This window comes from Sapajus apella, unplaced genomic scaffold, assembly GCF_009761245.1.
Source record: "Sapajus apella isolate SASKATOON/1434 unplaced genomic scaffold, GSC_monkey_1.0 scaffold36, whole genome shotgun sequence".
NCBI lineage: Eukaryota > Metazoa > Chordata > Mammalia > Primates > Cebidae > Sapajus > Sapajus apella.
Window position 1 is genome coordinate 23478757 of NW_022436976.1, and position 23692 is coordinate 23502448.

Consider the following 23692-nt stretch of genomic DNA (forward strand, 5'->3'; position numbering starts at 1 on the left):
AAAACAATTACCTCAAGGTTTATGGGAGAAAGTCCTGTATTCTGTCATTCAGAGTTTTGAAAATTGCCTCATTTTACATAGTTTATTTCCTTATTTTTAAAATCTGTTTTATTCTTTATCTGCCCTAAGAAAGATTCTCAGTCATTTGAGGATTTTTTTAATCTGTGAAGATTTATACTTTTTAATGTTTTTAAAACACTGATATTTACTATGTCTCTGAACTTTCCCTCTCTTAAAGGCGGAAGAATTGGGGCAGGAAGGAACTAAATTGCCAATAGAGCAAGATCAAGTTCTAAAAGTTTTAAATGACTATTTTTTTCTAGAAAAATCCAGTATTATTTAAGGAAGCTGCCCTACTTGACAATTTTATAGCTTTATTTATTTTTACATATCAAAAAATTTATATAAGTGTATACCTTAATGGTTTTTAGTATATTTACGGAGTTGTGCAAGTATCACCACAGCTAATTTTAGAACATTTCCAACACCCTGAAAAAATTCCTTATACCTATTAGTAGTCACTCCTACCCAGCACTAGGGAGCAACTAACCTACTTCTATCTGTAGAGATTTGCCTATTATGGACACTTTATATAAATGGAATTATTTACTACATGATCTTTTGTGTCTGGATTCTTTGACTAAGCATACATTTTTGAGGTTCATTCATACCGTGTATGTGTCAATACTTCTTTCCTTTTTTATTGCCAAATAGTATTCCATTGTATTGATATACCAAAGTTTGTTATCCATTTGTCAGTTAATGAACAGCTACATCATTTCCACTTTGGGGCTGTTAGGAATAATGCTGCTATGAACATTTATGTACAAGTCTTTGTGTCTGCATACGTTTTCATCTCTCTTAGGTAGATACCTAAGAGTGGATTTGCTGGATCATATGGTACCTCTATGTTTAACATGATTAGAGGCTTCTAAACCCTTTTTTTTCCCCCAATGTGGCTGTACTATTTTTCATTCTCATCAGCAGTGAATAAGAATTCCTGTTCTCCAAATCCTCATCAACGTTTGTTATTATTATCTTTTTGATTAGGACACATTTAGTGATTTGCATTTCCCTAACAACCTAGATATGGAACATCTTTTGGTGTGCTTATTGGCACATCTTTTTGTATATCTTCTTTGGAGAAAAGTCTACTCAAATCTTTTGCCATTGGCCGGGTGATTGGCCCACACCTGTAATCCCAAAAATATGGGAGGCTGAGATGGGAGGATTGCTTGAGCTCAGGAGTTTGAGACAGCCTGGTGGACATGACAAACGCTGTTTCTACCCAAAACCACAAAAATTAGCTAGGCATGGTGACATGTGCCTACTGTAGTCCCAGCTACCTGTGAGGCCAAGGTGGGAGAATTGTTTGAACCTGGGAGGTAGAGGTTGCAGTGAGCTGAGATTGCGCCACCGCACTCCAGCCTGCACAAGGGAGCAAGACCCTGTCTCAAAAAGAAAAAAAAAAGTTTGCCGGGCGCGGTGGCTCAAGCCTGTAATCCCAGCACTTTGGGAGGCTGAGGCGGGTGGATCACGAGGTCAAGAGATCGAGACCATCCTGGTCAACATGGTGAAACCCCGTCTCTACTAAAAATACAAAAAAAAAAATTAGCTGGGCATGGTGGTGCGTGCCTGTAATCCCAGTGACTCAGGAGGCTGAGGCAGGAGAATTGCCTGAACCCAGGAGGCGGAGGTTGCGGTGAGCCGAGATCGCGCCATTGCACTCCAGCCTGGGTAACATGAGTGAAACTCCGTCTCAAAAAAAAAAAAAAAAAAAAAGAAAAGAAAAAAAAAAGTTTGCCAAAAGAAGAAAAAGTTTTAAGATCGTGTCAGGGTCTCCTCTCTTGGCTTTGGAGCCCCCTTCCCACTGTCTCTGTACAGGGGAGCTTCTTTCTTTCTTCTCCCTTCTTTTTTGCCTATTAAACTCTTCACTTTTTAAAACCACTCCATGTGTGTCCATGTTGTTTTATCCAGTTTGCATGAGACAAGAGCCCTGGTGTTCCTCCACTCATCAGAGCTGTATCATTTTGGTGCATGGGCCAGGAAAATCCAAGGTACAGCCTTTGTTGGTGTGAAACCATCAGACTCCAAGTGGTGGGGCAAACTGAACCACCCATGGACATGCCCCACATGTGCCTGTCAACATGGCTGCCCCCACATATCCCTACATGTATAAAACATGGTGACCTGTATTTGCATATTAAAAGGCTAAGGTGGGAGAGCCAGTTTTTTCACGTGCTACATGAATAACATGCCTGGTCAAACCAATCCCCTGAGCCCTATGCAAATCAGACACCACCTCCCCGAGTCTACTCAGAAAACTGGCTGTTATCCTCCACACTTGGAGTCTCCTGTCTCAGCTTTGGAGCCCCCCCTCCCTCTGTCTCTGTACAGGGGAGCTGCTTCTTTCTTTTCCCTTCTTTCTTGCCTATTAAACTCTCCGTTCCTTAAAATCCCCAAAGAAAAAAAAAAAGATAGCGTCATTAATCTTGTTATTGAATTGAAAGAGTTCTTTATGTATTCTGGATTTGTAAAATAATCAGCTATCTGATTTACAAATACTTTCTCCCTTCCTATGGATTATCTTTTTACTTTCTTGATGGTGTCATTTGAAGTGTGAAAGTTTTTAATTTCAGTGTATGAAATTTTTTTATCAATTGTACTTTTGATGACATTCTACATATAAAATAATAAAGTACACCTATAAAATATAGGAATAAAATGAGCAGAAGCATATCCGCTGGTCAGTTTAAGAAATCAGACATCAGCTGGGTGTGGTGGCTCACGCCTGTAATCCCAGCTACTCTGGAGGCTGAGGCAGAAGAATCACTTGAACCTGGGAGGCAGAGGTTGCAGTGAGCCAAGATCGAGCAACTGCACTCCATCCTGGGTGACAGAGCCAGACTCTGTCTTGAAAAAGAAATCAGACATCACAGCCTAGTAACCTTTGAAGCTAACAATGTGCCTTCCTCAATTTGATCTCTCCCTCCCCTTAGAATGACCATTGTTCTCAATTTTGTTGACCTTTTTTTTATTAAAACTTTTGTGAAGTATACTACATATGACAAAGTACATACAACATAAATGAATGAGGTTTTAAAACCTTAGAAAATAAACAGCTTGGTAATTACCACTCTGGACAAAAACGAGAACATTGGCTGCCATCCCGAAATTACTTAGCATGCTCTTTCTGAACCACGGCACCCAGCAAACTACTTATTATCCAGATTAATGATATAATTACATAATTTTGTTTAGAGTTTGACCATCTAGGTGGCGTGTGGTGACTCACACCTGTAGTACCAGCACTTTGGGAAGCTGAGGGGGACAGATCCCTTGAAGTCAGGCTAGGTTTTGTATTTTTAGTAGAGGTGGGGTTTCACCATGTCGGCTAGGCTGGTCTCAAACTTCTGACTTCAGGTGATTCAACCGCCTCGGCCTTCCGGTGCTGGGATTACAGGCGTGAGCTACTACGCCCACCCAAAATACTGTAGTTTAGTTTTATATTATGTTTTTAGTATTCATTCATGTTATGAAATATAGCTGCAATTCACTAATTTTTATTTCAGGATGTTATTCCATTGTCTGTCTATAGATCAATTTATTTCCCCATTCTCTTGATAGATGCATGAATGGTTTCTGATCCTTGATTATCGCAAATAGCAATCCTACAGACTTTCTTTTATATATGTTCTGCATGCTTGCATGTACTTTTATTTAGGATATTTTCTAGAAGTAGAATTTGTTGGGTCATAGACTATGGATATCTTAATCTATACCAGGTAATGCCCAACTATTTTCCAGAGGGCTTACTTAATTTATACTTATACCTACAATATGATAGTTCTTATTCCTTCTCATATTCATCAATATTTACAATTGTCAGATTTTTAAATTTTTACCAATTCGGTTATTTATAGTTGAATTTCATTTTCGCTTTTATTTCCCCAAAGACTTACGAGGTGTGCACTTTTCCATATGTGTGGTTGACCATTTGGATTTTCTCTTTTGAAGTTTTTTTTGCTTGTTTTCCATTTGGTTGTTTGCTTTAGTTTAATGATTTTTAGGACTTTGTATGTTCTAGATCAAGTCTGTTGTCATTTATAAGTAGCTCAAATATTTCTTCTCTGTGGTTTGCTGTTTCACACATTAATGATGAATTTGGTGGTTAGAATGCCTAATTTTAATATACTTAAATTTATCAGTCTTGCAGTTAGTACTTTCTGTATCTTATTTAAGGAATTTTTTTTCTATTTCAAAATTTTGAAAGTATTCTGTGTTATATTCTAAAATTTTTTGTTCTTCCTTTTATATTTAATTTAAAAATCTACCTGAAATAGATTTTTTACATAGAGTATAATTTGGGAGTCCAGGTTTGTTTGTTTGTTTGTTTATTTATATTGCGTATTATACCAGATTATCTCAGCACCATTTATTAAAAGAATATTTTCCCTATGTCTCTGAAGTACTGCCTCTATATGGCCTGCCATGTAGGGAAAGCTGTACATTAAAAAAATTTTTCTTGGCTACTTTTTGGACCTTCGTATATCTACACAAATTTGAAAATCAGCTTGTAAAGTTCCACTAAACTAAATAAATGAAAACCAATGAACCTGTTGGAATTTTAGTTAAGATTGTATTGAATTATGATTACACTGTTGAATCTCTGCATTTTTGAACACAGGTGTCCTCATCATTTACGTTAAGTACATAAACTTTTTTAGTTTCCATCAAGGAAGACTAGCATATTGTTTGTAGATTTATTATTGGTCCTTGATATTTTTTAATGTTCTTATAAATGGTGTCTTATCCAAAAATTTTGTTTTTTAACTGTTGTTTTATATAGAAATAGAATCAATTTTTTTACAGAAACAAAATACTCATTATTAAAAAATTGATTTTTGTACAATGATTTTTATTTCCATAAGAATAGGTAAACTAGTAACACATCTATAGATTCTTTTTTTCCTACACACAATCATATAATTTGTGGATAATAACAATTTAGTTTCTTCCTGTCAATTAAAAAAAAATAATTTATTGTACTGGCTAGTATCTCCAGTACAGTGTTAAATACTGTGATGTGAAGTGGTGATGTTCGTTTCTTTAAAGGTAAAACTTTCAACATTTTATTCTTAAATATATGTTCTGTAAGTTTTGGGTTTTTTAAAAATATCTTTCTTTATTGTGGAAGTCTCTGTTACTGATTTACTAAGTATTTTGTTTTTAAATTATAAATAGTTGAATTATTATTGAATGCTTTTTCTGCATTCATTGAGATGGCTGTTTTATTTTGATTTTTGGTCTTGTAATGTTGTTGACTTAAATTGATTTTCTAGTCTTAAACCAAAGTTGAAATCCTGAATTAAACTCAACTTCTTCATAACTGTGTACTAATGGATTTTGTTTGCTAATACTTTGTTCAGATTTGTATATATATGGTCATAAGATTGCCTACAATTTTTCTTTCTTATTCTTTTCAGGTTTTAGAATCAAGGTTAGGCTAGCCAATTAAAATGACACAGGGAGTTTTCTTTTTTATTCTCTCTCTGCAAGTACTTAAGTTCTGGAATATTTGGAGAACTTATGAAACTATCTGTTCTTGAAGTATTTTCTTTGTTAAGTTTTAAAACTACTGTTGTAATTTATTGTCTATGAGACTATTGAAGTTTTCTGTTTCTTCTTACATTTATTGATTGATTGATTGATTGATTGATTGAGATGGAGTCTTGTTTTATCACCCAGGCTAGAGTGCAGTGGCAGAATCTTGGCTCACTACAATATCCGCCTCCTGGATTCAAGTGATTCTCCTGCCTCAGCCTCCTGAGGAGCTGGAATTACAGGCACTTGCCACTGCAGCCAGCTAATTTTTGTATTTTTAGTAGAGGTAGGGTTTCACCATGTTGGCCAGACTGATCTTGAACGCCTGACCTCAGGTGATTCCCCCTACCTTAGCCTCCCAAAGTGCTGGGATTACAGGTACAAACCACTGCACCTGGCCTTCTTATACTGACTTTTAAAAATTTTATTCTAGTAGAAATATATTCAAATTTTTTTATATATAGTTATTCAGAATACCTTGTATAATTTTTTAAATGTCTATATCATTGGTAGTAGATGTAAACTTTTTTCTATGGCTAGATTTTTGTACCTTTTCTCATTTTAATCAGTCTTACCAGACAGTTGAAATATATTGTTAGTCCTTATAAAGAACAAATATGAGGGCACTGTTGACCCTCACTTTTTAATGTTTATTATTTACTGTCTTCTGCTTTCTTTGGGTTTACATTGATGTTCTTTTTCCAACTTCTTGAGATAGATGCTTAACTCACTAATTTTCACCTTTTCTTTTTTGAGTATTTTCAGCTTCTGCATTTTTCTTTGATTGTTAAATGCTGTTTATATGTAGCATTTTTTTTCTTTCCCTTTTTTTTTTTTTATTATACTTTAAGTTCTTGGATACATGTGCAGAACATGCAGGTTTGTTACATAGGTATACATGTGCTATGGTGGTTTGCTGCACCCATCAACCCATCATCTACATTAAGTATTTCTCCTAATGCTATTCGTTCCCTAACCGCCTCCCCCCACCCCGCCCCCGCCAACAGGCCCTGGTGTGCAATGTTCCCCTCCCTGTGTCCATGTGTTCTCATTGTGTGACTCCCACTTATGAATGAGAACATGTGGTGTTTGGTTTTCTGTTTCTGTGTTAGTTTGCTGAGAAATGGCTTCCAGTTTCATCCATGTCCCTACAAAGGACATGAACTCATCCTTTTTTATAGCTGCATAGTATTCCATGGTGTATATGTGCCACATTTTCTTTATCTAGTCTGTCATTGATGGGCATTAGGTTGGTTCCAAGTCTTTGCTATTGTGAACAGTACTGCAATAAACATACATGTTCATGTGTCTTTGTAGTAGAATGATTTATAAACCTTTGAATATATATCCAGTAATGGGATTGCTGGGTCAAATGGTATTTCTAGTTCTAGATCCTAGAGGAATTGCCAGACTGTCTTCCACAATGGTTGAACTAATTTACACTCCCATCAACAGTGTAAAAGTGTTTCTATTTCTCCACATCTTCTCCAGCATCTGTTGTTTCCTGACTTTTCAATGATCTCCATTCTAACTGGCGTGCAATGATATCTCATTATGGTTTTGATTTGCATTTCTCTAATTATCAGTGATGATGAGCTTTTTTCATGTGTTTATTGGCTGCATAAATGTCTTCATTTAAGAAGTGTCTGTTCATATCCTTCACCCACTTTTTGATGGGCTTGTTTGGTTTTTTTCTTGTAAATTTGTTTAAGTTCTTTGTAGATTCTGGATATTAGCCCTTGTCAGTTGGATAGATTGCAAAAATTTTATCCTGTTCTATAGGGTGCCTCTTCACACTGATGATAGTTTCTTTTGCTGTGCAGAAGCTCTTTAGTTTAATTAGATCCCATTTGTCAATTTTGACTTTTGTCCCCATTGCTTTTGGTGTTTTAGTCATGAAGTCTTTGCCCATGCCTATCTCCTGAATGATATTGCCTAGGTTTTCTTCTAGGGTTTTGGTGGTTTTAGGTCTTACATTTAAGTCTTTAATCCATCTTGAGTTAATTTTTATATAAGGTATAAGGAAGGGGTCCAATATCAGTTTTCTGCATGTGGCTAGCCAGCTTTCCCAACACCATTTTCCAAATAGGGAATCCTTTCCCCATTGCTTGTCTTTGTTAGGTTTGTACAAGATCAGATGGTTGTAGATGTGTGGCGTTATTTCTCAGGCCTCTTTTCTATTTCATTGGTCTATATATCTGCATTGGTAACAGTACCATGCTCTTTTGTTTACTGTAGCCTTGTAGTATAGTTTGAAGTCAGGTAGTGTGATGTCTCTGGCTTTGTTCTTTTTGCTTAGAATTGTCTTGACTATACAGGCATTTTTTTAAAAAATGTGTATCTTGGCTGGGCGCAGAGGCTTACACCTATAATCACAGCACTTTGGGAGGCCAAAGCAGGTGGATCACCTGAGGTCAGGAGTTCAAGACCAGCCTGACCAACTTAGAGAAACCTCATCTCTACTAAAAATAGAAAATGAGTTGGGTGTGATGGCACATGCCTCTAATCCCAGAATCCCAGCTACTCGGGAGGCTGAAACAGGAGAATCACTAGAACCCTGAAGGCCAAAGTTGCAGTAAGTCCAGATTGTGCCATTGCACTCCAGGCTGGGCAACAACAACCACAAACGTCTATTTTATGTCTTCAATTTAGTTGCAATCTCTTACAACTTCCCCAAATGATTTTATCTTCTCTCTCTCTCTTAGCCAGTTAGTCATCCCTTCTCAATGCCTCTGGGGTCACAATGCCTTCTACATCCTCCCTTCTGTAGTCTGTGACTTCTCAATTGTTAGCTGGGGGAACAAGTTTACCATGATCAATAGGAAGCATTTTCAAGATTCATTTCAGAATGACTGAAGCTCATTCTGATTTCTTTTTAGGCCTTTGGGCTATTTAAGAAATTGTTTTTGTCTTAAATTTTCAATCATGAAAATTTCTAGATATTCTTTTGTTTCTGATTTTGGCCTAATTGAATGATCAGAGAACATAGCTCTGTATGATATCAGTTTATTATATTTGTGGCAACTAGTTTTATGGTCTAGTATATGATCAGTTTTTATAAATATCTCAAGTATTCTAAAAGAATGAATATTCTTTCATTGTTAGTTACAGCATTCTGTGTCAGTACTCTTACTGTTTAAATCTTTTTGGGCTTTACTAAATTTCTTGTGCTTATTCTAATATCCCACTAAATTTGCAGTTTTATGATTTCTCCTTGTCATTCTGTCAGATTTGTTTCTTTTGAGGCCTGATTATGAAACATTTAACACTTATATAATTTTTGGTGGATTGCACTTTCATCAACATGAACTATAATGCTTTTTAAAATTAGTTGTAACTATGTTAGGTTTTCTTTGCTGTCTGTGTGTATGCATATAGCATGACTTTTTTCATCCTTTTACTTTCAACATTTCTGTATTATGTCTTATATATTTCTTTTATAGACAGCATATAGTTAGATTTTTTTTCTTGTGTCTTAAAAATCTGGTTAATCTTTCCCTTTCACTAGAGTTTCTAATCCATTTACGTTTTTTAAATGACATTTGATGTATTTAATATTTTGTGTTTCATTTTATATTGTCTTGATTATGCTTTTTTTGTTTCCTCTCATTTATTGACTTCTTGTTGGGTCGTTTGTTTGATTTTTTGAGAAAGAATCTTGCTCTATTGCCTAGGCTGGAGTGCAGTGGCTCACTGCAATCTCTACCTCCCAGATTCCAGTGATTCTCCCACTTCAGCCTTCTGAGTAGCTGGGATTACTGGCAACTTCCACCGTGCCCAGCTAAATTTTTTGTATTTTTAGTAGAGACAGATTACACCATGTTGGCCAGACTGATCTCAAACTCCTGGCCTCAAGGGACCTACCAGACTCAGCCTCCCAAAGTGCTGGGATTACAGGTGTGAGAGCCACCATGCCCAGTCAGTTTTGTGTATATTTCTAAACAATATTTTGTTTAGCTTCACAGATTTTCACCTGCACTTCATAGTACTTCTATGACTTGATTTTTTGTGTATGTTTGTAAGAGTCATTTATGTTGATATGTGTAGCTGTAGTCTGTAATGCTGTAGCAGTCTATTAGAAAATATAATTATGTATTCATTCTCTTCTCAAAGGAAGTTTGGGTTGTTTGTGGTTTCGGGCTATTACAGATAAAGGTATTTTGAATGTTTCACTCTGTAGAAGAATTTCACTAAGATATATACCTAAGGGTGGCATTTTTGGGTTAGAGGTTATGCACGTGTTCAGTTTTACTTGGCTAAATTGTTTTCCAGCGTGGTTCTAGCAATATATATCCCCTCCAGCAATGCAGAAATATATGTTGCTCCATGTTCTTTCTAACACTTGATATTGTGTGTGTTGCTGGAGTTGATGTATAAGAAATAATGTGATGGAAAGTTGAAGTGGTGGTTATGAAGAAGGATCATTAAAATGGAGGTTTTTTCTTTCTTCTTCTTTTTTTTTTAATTTGGTGTGGCAGGACATGCCTAAAATGGAGATTTAGGGGAACATGCCATAATAGTAATAAAAGACATAAGGTTTAACTGCAAGAGTGCATGTGTAGTAAGTAGTATTCTCAAGAATTAGAAGAGTTGATTAAGGAAGGAAAAAATAAAACAGGTTATTTGGAGAATCAAATACACAGGCATTGAAATCACTAAAGACTGTGACAAAAAGTGGTGTTTAAAATACTGAAAGTGAGTCAGGAGCTAAAAGCATCAAGATATAAGGGCCAGTCTTCTGGGGATTAGTATATGACTGCAGTGATTAAGGTTAGTAGGTGGTATAGTCTGACAAAGATACATATGTTATTATACATCTGTAAGAACATTAGCTGTATGTTCTTATATAGAAGTTAATTTATCACCTACAATAAATGCCCTAGGTCACTAGTTCTTAATTTTCTGGTTGAAAAGGGATGACCTCTAGAAAACAGAAAGAATTGTTTCATAACACTATTACCAGGAATCAGGAAGAGGTTCCAGAGTTCTACATTTTCTAGGCCAAGATTCATACCTCTCCCTACATATCACAAGAGCCACAGCTTCAAGATTACTCTCTGCCTTCAGACCATTGGGATATAAGAACATATAGCTTATGTTCTTATCAATGTATAGATGTATAAGAACAAAAGCTATATGTTCTTATAGACATAAGGCAGTTTTGTTGATTGACCTCATGTTTCAGAGGTCATAGTGGAAGAATTTTAGGAGATGGAACAGACATGGCAAATGAGGTAAGAAGAGAGAATATAAAGAGCTATGTGTGTGGTGATTAGTGTCTAAGGCATGAATGAAGGCTTCTGAGGGCTGGGCCTATTCAGGTGGTGGACACAAACTGGGGAAAATAATTTAATGAGGTTAATCCCAAGATTATAAATATATTGTCTTATGTTTCCTCCTAAAAGTTTTAAACTTTTTGCCTTTTGCATTTAAAGTTCTTTCTTTGTCTAGATTTATTTTCTGCATAATGGTACAAGGTAGGAATCTGCCTTTTTTTTCTCTAGGAAGATCAGTTGTCTCAATTCATTTATTAAACAGTCCATCCTTTCAGAAGTGATCTGCAGTGTCAGCTTTGTCACAGATCACATTTTCAAATTTGCATAGGACATGTATTGTGTTCTTTATTCTATTTCATTAGACTATCCATATGCCAAAATCAAATTTTCTTAATGATTTTAGTTTTTTAGTAACTGCAGATGTCTGGTAGAACACATTCATCTTCCTGCCCCCAACATCCCACCTTGTTCTTCTTCAAGAATACCTTGGCTCTTCTTGCCTTTCTGCTTTTCCCCCATTAAATTTTAAAAATCATTAGTCAAAGTTCCAGGAAAACCCGACTGGGATTTTGGTTAGAATTGCATTGATCCTATAGAACAATTTGAGGGAAAACTGACATCTCTACATTACTGAGTCTTTTTCATGTTTGTCTTTTTCCAAAATGTGCCACTGTGTTATTGGCAGTTTTTGTGGGGAATATAAGAGATGTCAGTGTGTGCCTGCTTGTCAAGTTGAGAATAATTTTTAAATTGTATTTCTAAAAAATAGGTACTTGAAAATTCAGTCAGTGCTTTGTATTTATGCATACCTAAAAATTCAGCTATAAAAAGTGTCTGTTTTTAAAATAAACGAGCATTTTCCTTATGACAATGATTTTGGATTCAGGGATTTAGATCAAAGTTCTTTTGTGCCCAGCTCAGAAGCAGTATAGCTAAGTAGTTAACCAAGCTTACGTGGGTGAATTCGCTTATATGCATGGGCATCCATGAGAGGCAGTAAACAAAGTGGATACGAACTGGAGCTTGTGTCTCTGGAGCCGTGCTTTCTGTGTTGAAATTCTTGTCCTGCCACTTATTACAAAATACTTCTGGTTGCTCAACTTTTTTCTTTTTTCCGTAAGATGGAGTGAGTAATAATACTTATTTCTTTGAGTGATTGTGAAGGATAAATGAGTTAATATACATAAAGCATTTGGTCACTAATCATCATCCAGTATAGAAGGAATATTGGTGAGGTAGGTGAGATCATGACTTCAACAGTTGTGTATGTTCAGCTTTCTTTTCAACATCCCCTCTACTTTTTCCTCATTTTTAGTTAGTATGTTTGTCAACTGAATATTAGAGCATAGTTTAATAGTGAAGAGTAAAGGCTTTGGAGTGTGGTTAACCTGGACTAAAATCCCAGCCTTATCCTTTCTTAGTACAGCATGTGATTTAAAGCAAATTAATCTCTAGCCTTCAGTTTTCTTACCTGTGTACTAGAGATAATAATATTTAATATTATAGTTTATAGTTGTTGTGAGAGTTATATGATTAGCATAGTTTCTTGCACATTTCAAATTTTATTTTTTGTCATTATTATTGTCATTTGTATTCTTATCTGTAAAATTGGGATGATACAATCTGCTTGGTAATGCTGTTGGAGGACTAAATCAAATAATGTATGTCAAGTGCTTAGTATGATGACTGGAACAGAGTATGTGTCCAATAAATGGTACTGTAAATACATTTTTATTTAGCTTTTCATTTCTATTTTACATACTGTATACTAATATAGATTGATGATTGAAAACAGCATTTCAACTTTATATGCTGTAAGTAAAAGTAGCTTTTTACTTCTATATGGCCTAAGACTTTTCCCCTTTGTATCAGTGGTGATTGATTAGAAACAATAGTCTTCTAAGCCTGATATACTTATTTTGTCATTACTTTCTATTCTTAGCTCACTCTTATTTACTGTGAGTCAGTTGCTTTTTTCCTTTATTTTCATCGTATCTGATATTCTATGATATATATCTTTAGTTTTTAATGGTAGAATCTTTTAGTTTTTCTCTTTACGTTTTCTATTAACATTTATTTATTCTTTGCTGGCAGTCATGCAAGAAACTAAAGCAAACCTCTGTTAGCAGGAAAGGTTCATTAAACTTCAGGCTCTTAACCTTAAGGTTGTATATGATCGTTTTATCAAGTGTTATCTAAATCAAATGGTTCTTTTTAAATATATTATTTTTAAACAACTTTTGTTTTATTGTTTTTAGAAGAAAATAGTTGATAGCCAAAAAACAAGAAATGGTCGTTGATCAATCTGTCTCATTCTACTGCTCTTTATTTTCAGAGTGGCAGGCAACACACTACCTTTTCAGCAGAATCAAGTCGAAGCCTTTTGATTTGTCTACTTTGGGTTCTCAAAAATGCAGATGAAACAGTTCTACAGAAGTGGTTTACAGATCTCTCGGTCTTGCAGCTAAACCGGCTATTAGATCTGCTTTATCTCTGTGTATCTTGCTTTGAGTATAAAGTAAGTGCAAAGAACAAGAAAGGAAACAATGTGGGAAAAATAGAAGAAAATGTCTTCAATGCCTCTTCTCTTCTAATGTTTAAATTTTAGGGGAAAAAAGTGTTTGAAAGAATGAACAGCTTGACCTTTAAGAAATCAAAAGACATGAGAGCAAAGCTTGAAGAAGCTATTCTTGGGAGCATAGGTGCTAGGCAAGAAATGGTGCGTCGAAGCCGAGGACAGCTTGGTACGTACACAATAGCTTCTCCTTCTGGTGAGAATTTTTTCAATTTCCTTGAGTTCTGTATTGGAATGATCATTGTTGCTAGTCTTCAATGTCAATCTTATGCTTTTTAAAGATTGTTTTAAGTGTAACTGTGAATTAACTTGAATAATCATTTCTCTACGGTAATACAAGTTAGCATTCTGATTTAAGAGGAGTCAACATAACTTCCCAGTTTTCTCTAGATAGTCTCAGTTTATGCCTGTTCCCCTTTTGTTATTATTAATAGCACCCATCCTCCCTTTTTAAATAGACTTCATTTTTGTAGAGCAGTTTTAAGTTCACAACAAAACTGAGGAAAAGTACAGAGATTTCCCATATGTCCCTTATCCCTACACATGCGTAGCCTCCCCCATTATTAACGTCCCTTATCAGAGTGGCACATTTGTTGTAACTGGTGAACCTACATTAACACATCATCACGCAGACTCTACAATTTACATTAGGGCTCATTCTGTATAACGTCTCTTTTTACTTGTTTTTTTTGTGAGACAGATTCTTGCTTTGTCACCCAAGCTGGAGTGCAGTGGTGTGATCGTGGCTTACTGTAGCCTTGACCTCCCTCGCCTAAGCAATTCTCACACCCTCACCCCCCAGTACACACCTATCCTAGTAGCTGGGCCTACGGGTATGCGCCACCATGCCCAACTAATTTTTTGTTTGTTTGTTTGTTTTAGAAACAGGGTCTCACTATGTTGCCCAGGTTAGTCTCGAATTCCTGAGCGCATGTAATCCTCCCACCTTGGTCTCTCACGGTGCTGGGATTACAGGTGTGGGCCATCACAGCTGGCCCCTTTTTACTCTTCATTTGCAAAATGAATTAATATGCCCTGTATATAAGGCAAAATATTGCCCATCAAACTCAAATATCAGTGAAACAAAACAGTTTAGTAGCGATTGAGACTGGTTTTCTAATCCCAGGTCTGCTACTCATTAGCCATATAACCTTGGCCAAGTCACTTAATCTCCCTACCTTCCTTTTCCTTACAAATTTGTGATTGTTTCCAGAATTTAGAAGCTGCTGTAACTAACTGATCGTATCATTTTTATAGTAACCATGTATGCAGAAACGTTTCGCAAATTCTAAAGTGACATACAGACAATATTGTTGCTAAGAGTTTTTTAAGGCCAGGGTCATGGGTTGGTCATATGTGTACATGGTACATGCCAACAGCATAATATGTGTTTATTGACTTAAAATGCAAATGTAAGTGTGAATGGATTTTTAATTTTTTTCTGACAGGCCATTAGCATAATGATAATCTATTTAAGTATCATTTATATACTGTGTGTTTTATAGTAACAAAGTTACCACAAAACAAAGTCTTTGACTTTAAAAAAATTAATAGAGCACCATTTTTTCTCTAGTTATATTCAATTTACAGTGTACTTTTGGTTTTTCTTTTAATTCATTTATTATGTATAGAAACCCTCTGAAAAAGTATGAAAGCTAGCTTTTACTGAGATCATTTAATTACTACCAAAACCTAATGAATAATTATAGTCATCTTTTAGATTAAGAAAATAAAACACAAAGAAGTAAATAACTTTGCCTAAGATCATAAACTAAGTGACAGAACCAGGATCTTTGGATTTCTAATTTAGCATTCCTTCTATTATACCACAGCCCTGAGGTTTATTTTTGGCAAGAACGGAGCTATTAACAATATACTTGCTATATTTTTAAATCTACGGCCCCAGGAAATCTATTATTGTTTGAATATAAGAACTGAAGTCTTCTTGTCTTAGAAAACCTAAGCCTTTGTAAGTCTTATTTACATTGCTACATTTAAGCCAGGTCAATAATAGACATTGGTTTATTAGGTCTAAAGACATTCTTTTCTTTTTCTTAACTTTCAGTTCTAAGACATTATTAACTAATGAGAAACAGTTTTGTGGGAAAAAAATGTAAATGATAGAAATGTAAATAGATATTAATTTTGCTAACTGTCTTAATATAGGGATATCTTTTGTTTTTTCCACAAATTTCCTAAAGACACGGATTTCAAAATTTTAAAAAGGGAAAGAGAGAAGGAAAGAAAGGAAAGGAAAGGGAAAGAAATTAGAAGAAATACAGGCATGTCCTTTATTGTGCGGGAAATTATTCTTATTTCTCAGTATTTTTGGTATTTCTTTAATTGACATATATATAGCTGTATTTTTTTCAGTATTTTTAAAATTTCTATTTGAACTCTAAACTTTTACTTGTATTATTCTTCCTTCCTCCCAACCAATTTAAAGTCTTATCTTTTTCAAAAACAAGCATTTAGTTTTGTAGCTGAAAGTTGAAATCATGACTGAGTCCATTGTTTAAATGTATGTTTGTATATTCTCCACAATTCTCAATGCTCTCTCCACCTCTAATGGATTGTGTGAATCATTTATATTGCTTCCACCCCTTAAAGGAATCCATGCATGCAGTCTGCCTTCAAACCTAGAAACCTCTTAAGAGAAAATTCCGTTCTTCCTCTTGTTCTACCTTATGTAGACTGAAAGGAGTAATTAGGAATCCTTCTTATTTTGTTTATGTAATTAACAGAATCTTACTGAGCTCTCAGTATGCACCACTTTATTATCCTGGATAAAACATACTGGACAAAGTACATATTTCTGTTCTTAAGGAGCTTATATACTTGCTGTCCTAAGTGTTATGGAAAGGAACAAAGCAAAGTAAAAGGAAAGGAAATATTGGAGAGTGGGAGACCTTTCTAAGGAGGCAATAAATGAAAATTTATGAGAAGAACAGTTAGGAAAAAGGAACAACCACCATTGCACAGGTTGTAAGTCAGAAGCACACATAGTCAGACTGTATACTGATAGATTTGCAAAGATAACAGAAAGCGGTAAGCAAGAAGAATGGTAGGAAGTAAAGTCATATTACGTAAAGCCTTATAAACCATGGTTAAAATTTTAAGAAAATCAGTGTTAGAACATTTGTTTAAATAAACAATACCCATTTAAAAGGATATTTTTTTAAAACAAATTCATATAGCAAATACATTTCTTATGAAATTATTGTGAAAATTTTTAATAAAAAGCACCGTTGTCAGGCTTTTCCACCTGTACTGTGAATAAAATGGCTATGTACAAATTATATGATATTCCTTACGTGTTTGCAAGTATACATATAGGTGGTACAACTTTTGAAATTTATTTGGCAGAGAGAAGCCCATCTGGAAGTGCCTTTGGAAGTCAAGAAAATTTGAGGTGGAGAAAAGATATGACTCACTGGCGTCAAAACACAGAGAAGCTTGACAAGTAACAGAGCTTTCTATTATCACTTATGGGCTTGTTGAATTTTAAATGCAAGAGGAAAATGATTACTTTCACTTTATATTTATATTTAGTATTTACATTTAATAAATATATTTATTAAGCTTTAGAGGACAAAATATTTAAATTTAAAAATTCTAGATTTAAAAAGATTTGGAGGAAGAACTTGTTGTGGTATAGTAAGGCAAAATGTTATATTTTAAACTTCATTTTCTCTAACACAGCCTCTTGGAAAATGCATTCAGCAACTATATTTTGAACATATTTTAGATGTCACATTGAACTAATATTTCAAATGTCTCAAAGAATTAGAAACCTAATATTTGTCCTCTTGGAGCTTATAATTGAAGTAAGACAAAACAATGCAGGTCTTCTGTTTCTGTCATAAAGGCAGACTGGATACACTGACTGACCCTACTGCCGTAAACACCTAGAATGCACTTACATGAGTCTTCTCACTGCCCAAGTGGCTGCAGGTAAACTTGCCTGGCTTGAGATTTGGCATTGAGTCAAGGGGCTAAAATTTTTCACTTGAGAATTTATAAGTTAGCCCTCAGTAGCTTGAAATAGAGGAAACAAGTGAGAGCCAGCAGAGAGAAACAAGTTTCAGTACCATATGTATGAGAGCTTGAAATAATGATACTGAATGTAATATAAATATACTAAAATTCTTAACCTTTGAATGTGTGCTTTCCTTTCTTTTTCTCTAAGTCTGTTTCTCTGATGGCTTTTCTACAGTTGTTATTTTTTAGAAATCACAGAGCAGCCAGGTACTATACTATTAGTATATTGCTTTATTTCTGCATTTATAGAACATGTTCTCTTGGCTTATCCTACTGTGCTTTGAGAGAGACTTTTTTGGTGTTCTCCTGATTCTTTTTGTTTAAATCATCTTTATATTTCTTTATAAAATCTCACTGGAAAATTTAAGTTTGAACATTAAATATTTTACTTTCCAGTTTAATTTTGATAACTGTGTTTTATTATTTATTTTTTTGAGACAAGGTCTCACTCTGTCACCCAGGCTGAAGTGCAGTGGCACAATCATGACTCACTGCAGCCTTGACCTCTCAGGTTTAGGTGAGCCTCCCACCTCTGCCTCCCAAGTAGCTGGGGTTACAGCTGTGTACCACCACACCCGGGTAATGTTTGTATCTTTTGTAGAGACAGAGTTTTGCCATATTGCACAGGCTGGTCTTTAACTCCTGGGCTCAAGTGATCCCCTGCCTCAGCCTCTCTAAGTGCTTTTATTCTTAAACTGAATTTGTAAAATGTAAATTCATGAAGTATTCTCTTTAGCGGTAATAATAAAGATTCACAGACTTACAGATCTAAAAACTTAGAAAAGTTAGCGTTTAATATGTCTTTGTACTTTAATTTACGTGTTATTTTGTCTACTTTGGTATAACATATAGTGTCTGTATATCTATTGTTGCTAAAACAAAAATGTCAGCTATATTCATAAATAATGTGTAATTAAAAGAGAATAAGAAAAAAGACAATAGTTCACACATTTATCCTGCCTTTTGTTAACCATGACAATACACTTTTCTCATCCCATTACAGAAGCAGAATGCCATTAAAAGCATAAATGTTTATGCTTAAATTTTTATTTGCATTAAATGATACTTTTATAAATATTAGTATTTAAGCAAACCACTTTATTGCATCAAACGGTTTTGTTCTTTTTCTTATTTTTCTAGCTTTATTGAGTTATAATTGACAAAAATTGTGTATATTTACAGAATATAACATGATCTTGTAATGTATGTGTACAATTGTGAAATGATTACCACAGTCAGGCTAACTAGCATATTCATCACCTCACATCCTTTTTCCCCCCAACTTGTTTTCTTTCCAATGAGCGATTCCATCTAGTTTTACTGAAGAGTTAAATTACCATCTGAGCATATTTATTTTAAAAATTTTGAGGAAAATTAGATGAAACCTTAGACAAAATAAGTACATTTATCCTGAATACAGACATTGGAAATCTTTGAAATAGTAAGATGAATACTAAATATTTGAATGTTGTTTTCTGTGAAGCATTCCTAAATACAAGCCCACATAGCACCACCTAGTGTCAGTGTCACTTAGAATAAAACTATGTCGCTGCATGTTTGAAAGCTAAAACATAAACATTTATGCTTTTAGTGGCATTATGATTCCATAATGGGATGAGAAAACGTGTATTGTCATAGTTAACAAAAGACGGTAAATGTGTAAGCTATTGCCTTTCTTTTTATTCTCTTGTAATTGTTTATCAGGCAAATATTGAAAATGGTTTCAAATTTTTTGTTTCTATGCATCCTTAAATATTTTAAGAATTGTGGCTTTTAAAAAGATAAGTATAATTTCTTACAATGTTTTGTATTAGATCAAGAGCAGAGATTGAACACGAAGCGCTGATTGATGGAAACCTGGCTACAGAAGCAAACCTGATCATTTTGGATACATTAGAGATTGTTGTTCAGGTAAGAACGCAAAGAAGAGAAATTTAAAATACAGATTTGGTAAATTGAGGTTGGGGGAAAAGTGTTTACTGTGAGCCATAAAATTACATTTTGTTTAATTACATTTAAATAGTAGTAGTTCCTAAAAGTTTCATTCCAAGCATGCTGAGATTCTCTATAATTATAAATTCCCATCACTTCAACTGTTTCTGCATGGAGGAGAATTATGAAATCTTTATCTCCTTGTCATTCCCCTTCGTGGCCTAGTCTTGCATTTCCAAGTATCCTCTGAGTGTTTATAGTTGGGTGTTCTGCCATCATGTGAGATTCAACATGCCTGTATAGCTGTAGCTACATATACGTACACTGGGTTCATGCAGTATCTTCTGTATCCTATAGCAGTGTTTCAAGCTCTTTATCTATAATCATCTTGTTGGGTCCTAACAGAAGCCCTCTAGGTGGTATTATTCTGTTAGTAACAATGTGATATCCAACATTTATTTAGTTTTTTCTTTGTTAAACGTTGTCCTAAGCACTTTACAAATATTAACTCATTTGATCCTTCTTAACTCATGCCATTGAAACTGTCAGTATCTTCATCTTGTAGATGAGAACACTTAGGCACAAAGATGTTAAATAACTGCCCATAATGACACAACTAGTATGTAGAAGAGCCAGGATTCAAATCAGTTGGCAACATCTCTCAGATGTTTTAGTAAATAGGTCTGTCACCTATTCCTTCCATTTCTTTTCTGCTACCACTACAATGGCCGCCTGCTTCATGATACTTACCCTGTGTTCTTCCTACTATCCATTCTGTACATTAGCATAAGACTTTTCTTTTAAAAATATTTTATGGCTGGGCACGGTAACTCACGCCTGTAATCCCAGCACTTTGGGAAGCTGAGGTGGGCAGATCACTTGAAGTCAGGAGTTCAAGACCAGTCTGGACAACAGGGCAAAATCCTGATTCTATTAAAAATACAAAAATTAGCCAGGTGTGGTGGTATGCACCTGTAATCCCAGCTACTCAGGAGGCTGAGGCACAAGAAATGCTTGAAGCCAGGAAGCAGAGGTTGCAGTGAGTAGAGATCACACCACTGCACTTCAGCCTGGATGACAGAGCGAGACTCCCGCTCAAGAAAAAAAATATTTTATCATTCATTATCCTGACTAAAGTTTTAAAAATATAAAAAATTTAATATTTTGCATTGCCTAAAGAAAAAGTTGGGAAACTCTTCAGATTTAGAATACTCTTTATAATTTGGTGTTTATTAGCTGGAGAGATGGAGTAGGTCTCAGCTATTACTACAAAGAGAATCAAAAGAAGTAGTAAGTCCAAGATACCTAATTCAAGATGGTTGCCTGAGCCGCAGCCATCATGTCTATATTTCACTGTGCAAAGAAACAGCAACGACAGAGTATATTTCTTCTTTTAAGGGCATGACTCAGAAGATGAAACTTCTCTTTTGTTTACCTCTCTCTGTCGCTGGATTCAAAGTCTCCAGCTAAAAGTCAGGATTTCAAAGAATAGTTATTTGTTTACTGCCAATATTCTTTGCTATAGGCACCACTGTATTTTTTAGCCTTATCTCTAGTTATTTTCTACTGAACCTCAAGTCAGTTCAAATTTACTTACTAATTTTCCTAAAACACACCTGATGATTGATTTCCTGCCATTATACCTTGCTCCACTTTTTTTCTCACTTAAATTATATTTATTTTTTTCTCCTTTTCTTATTCAAATCCTTCTCAGCTCCCTCTTGAAGCCATCCTAGATCTTATATTACCATTTTTTAATCTTTTAAAAGTTTACATATTCTACCTCCCTAACTAAATTGCAGGTACATCTCTATTTTATTTGTTTATTTTTAAATTGTAGACCGTTTCTGTAACAGAATCCAAAGAGAGCATCCTTGGTGGAGTGCTAAAAGTGCTACTACACAGCATGGCCTGTAACCAAAGTGCAGTTTATCTACAACACTGTTTTGCTACACAGAGAGCCTTGGTTTCAAAGGTAGGTTATTTTGTACCTGCAGTGTTGTCAGATGTTTGTTTTTCTTTATTCACAATCATTTGACACATTCATTGGTTAATATATGTAGTAATATATTAATTAATATGTGTAGTTACAATTTAAATAATAACCTAAGACCCTTGACTCTTCTTTGCCTTTCTGCTGCTGCCTGCCTTTTGGAATTTTTGATTTATTTGAATCACCTTTAACCAGTTCTGGTTTAAAAAATAGTAATTTTGATGTGGAGAAGAGCCTGAAATTAATAGCCCATCTTAAATATGGGGCTTCTCTTGTTTTCTCTTCACTTTGTTCTGTTATTTTAAAAACTCAATCTATAAAGAATTCAATATATAAGTAGTTCAACCCACTGAAACTATTCTATGATGAATGGAAAAGAAGATGTTTATTTGTTCAGTTGCTTTCAATATTTACTTCTTATGTTTGTTTTCCCTCAGAAATATGAATATTATTAAATTTTGAAGATAGCTATTTCATTTTAATCATCCTAGAAGATGGAATGCAGAGATGTTGATGAAAATTACTTACATATTATTTTATAATAAATATAAAATTTATATATGTTGATTACTAAGTGTTTTATGCACATTGTGATAGAAGCTTCACAACAATCCCTTGTAGATACATTATTGGGTCTATTTTGTGGATGTGAAAACTTGTCCAGTGTCACACTACTAGTTAGTAAGTGGCATAATCAGCATTCGAACCCAGTCTGACTCTGTGTCTCACACTATTAACCATTAGCTAATATTGTCCTAACCATTCTTTTAATTTCTGGGCTTTACTAAAGATTTCCAGTTTAGGTTATATTAACATATCTCAGGAACTTTTACTGGAAAAATTCAGTGGTGGTTTGTTGGTGGTTGTGTTTTACAGTTTCCTGAACTCTTATTTGAAGAAGAGACAGAGCAGTGCGCTGATTTATGCCTCAGGCTTCTCCGACACTGTAGCAGTAGCATCAGTACGATACGGTCACACGCCAGTGCTTCCCTTTACCTACTAATGAGGCAAAACTTTGAGATTGGGAATGTAAGTATCTTATCATGAAAATTCTCTGTATTCATAATGAAATATAACTTCTGCTGATAGTTATTAAATCAGTTTTTGGGAAAGCATGGAGGTTTTTGTATATTTTAAGTGTAATCATAGACTGTCTTGATATTTCTCATTCTGTATATATCTTACAAAAATCCAAATCTCTGTGTGTGTATGTATGTAAATTAGTACAAACTTACAATATAAATGTACATTGAGCAGTTTTAAATTTTAGTTGTCCCTAAGTAAAAAGAAATAAAAGTTTAAGTATCTTGGCTTGATATTTTATGATTACATGTCACAACCTTTGAAGAATTCCATTTTTTCATTTAAGCTTTTCATTATATATTATATTCATGTGTTGTATTTTTCCTTTTTGAGTCAAATATTTAGTTCATTTATTTTTGCTCATGTAAGTATTTAAGGCTTTGAATTTTCCTTTAAGCACTGTTTTTGGCATCTCTTTGGTTGTGATATATTTCAGTTTGTATTTTCTTTTTAACCCAAAAAGTTGACTAGCCTTTTTGTTTCAAAGTTTTGGCTGGTTCCAGTGGCTCATCCTGTAATCCCAACACTTTAGGTGGCCAAGGAAGGAAGATTGCTTGAGGCCAGGTGTTTGAGACCAGCCTAGGTGACCGAGTAAAACCCTATCTCTATTTAAAAAATAAAAAATATTAGCCAGGCTTGGTGTCCTGTGCCTGTGGTCCCAACTGCTTGGGAGGCTGAAGTGGGAGGATCCCTTTGAGCCCAGGAGTCTGAGATTGCAGTGAGCTATGAACAGACTACTGTACTCTAGCCTGAGTGACAGAGTGAGATCCTGTCTCAAAAAAAAAAAACTTTTTTTTAAGTGTTAATTTTCAGCTTTATTACATTGTGATTGTACGATATATATTCTGTTTCTCCCTTTCTTTACTGTGAATCTCTGTATTTCTGTGTCTGAATATAATCCATTTTTACAAGTATTCTACAGAAAAATCTTTAAAAAGGGGTATTTCTATTTTCAGAATATTGAGTTAAACATATACCAAATAAATACACTTTATTAACATTATTCTGTCTCTCCATATCCTTGTTTTTGTTCTACTTGGTAGAAGTAAATTAAAGCCTATAATGTGTTTGTCTGTTTCTCCTTTAGCTTTAATTTGGTGTGCTAATACTCGTAACTGTTACATCTTCTTAAGAGTTTTTTTCCTTTGGAATTTAAAAGAATCCATCTTGATTTCATTTAAAACCTTT

At 34.6% G+C, this 23692-nt stretch overlaps 1 protein-coding gene across 12 annotated transcripts in view; it reads left to right on the forward strand.

Annotated features, from left to right (window-relative positions):
* Positions 1-23692, forward strand: part of DOCK7 (dedicator of cytokinesis 7) — a 231082-nt gene that overhangs the window by 161192 nt on the left and 46198 nt on the right. For 7 of the 12 annotated variants that reach the window (XM_032296788.1, XM_032296789.1, XM_032296794.1 and 4 more), the window contains 6 exons: positions 13216-13398; positions 13489-13651; positions 16822-16918; positions 19311-19407; positions 21269-21403; positions 22298-22450. In XM_032296788.1, the coding sequence (XP_032152679.1) occupies positions 13216-13398; positions 13489-13651; positions 16822-16918; positions 19311-19407; positions 21269-21403; positions 22298-22450 (828 nt within the window). The remainder of the gene's footprint in view (positions 1-13215; positions 13399-13488; positions 13652-16821; positions 16919-19310; positions 19408-21268; positions 21404-22297; positions 22451-23692) is intronic. The other 5 variants (XM_032296790.1, XM_032296793.1, XM_032296796.1 and 2 more) reach the window with 1 other exon arrangement.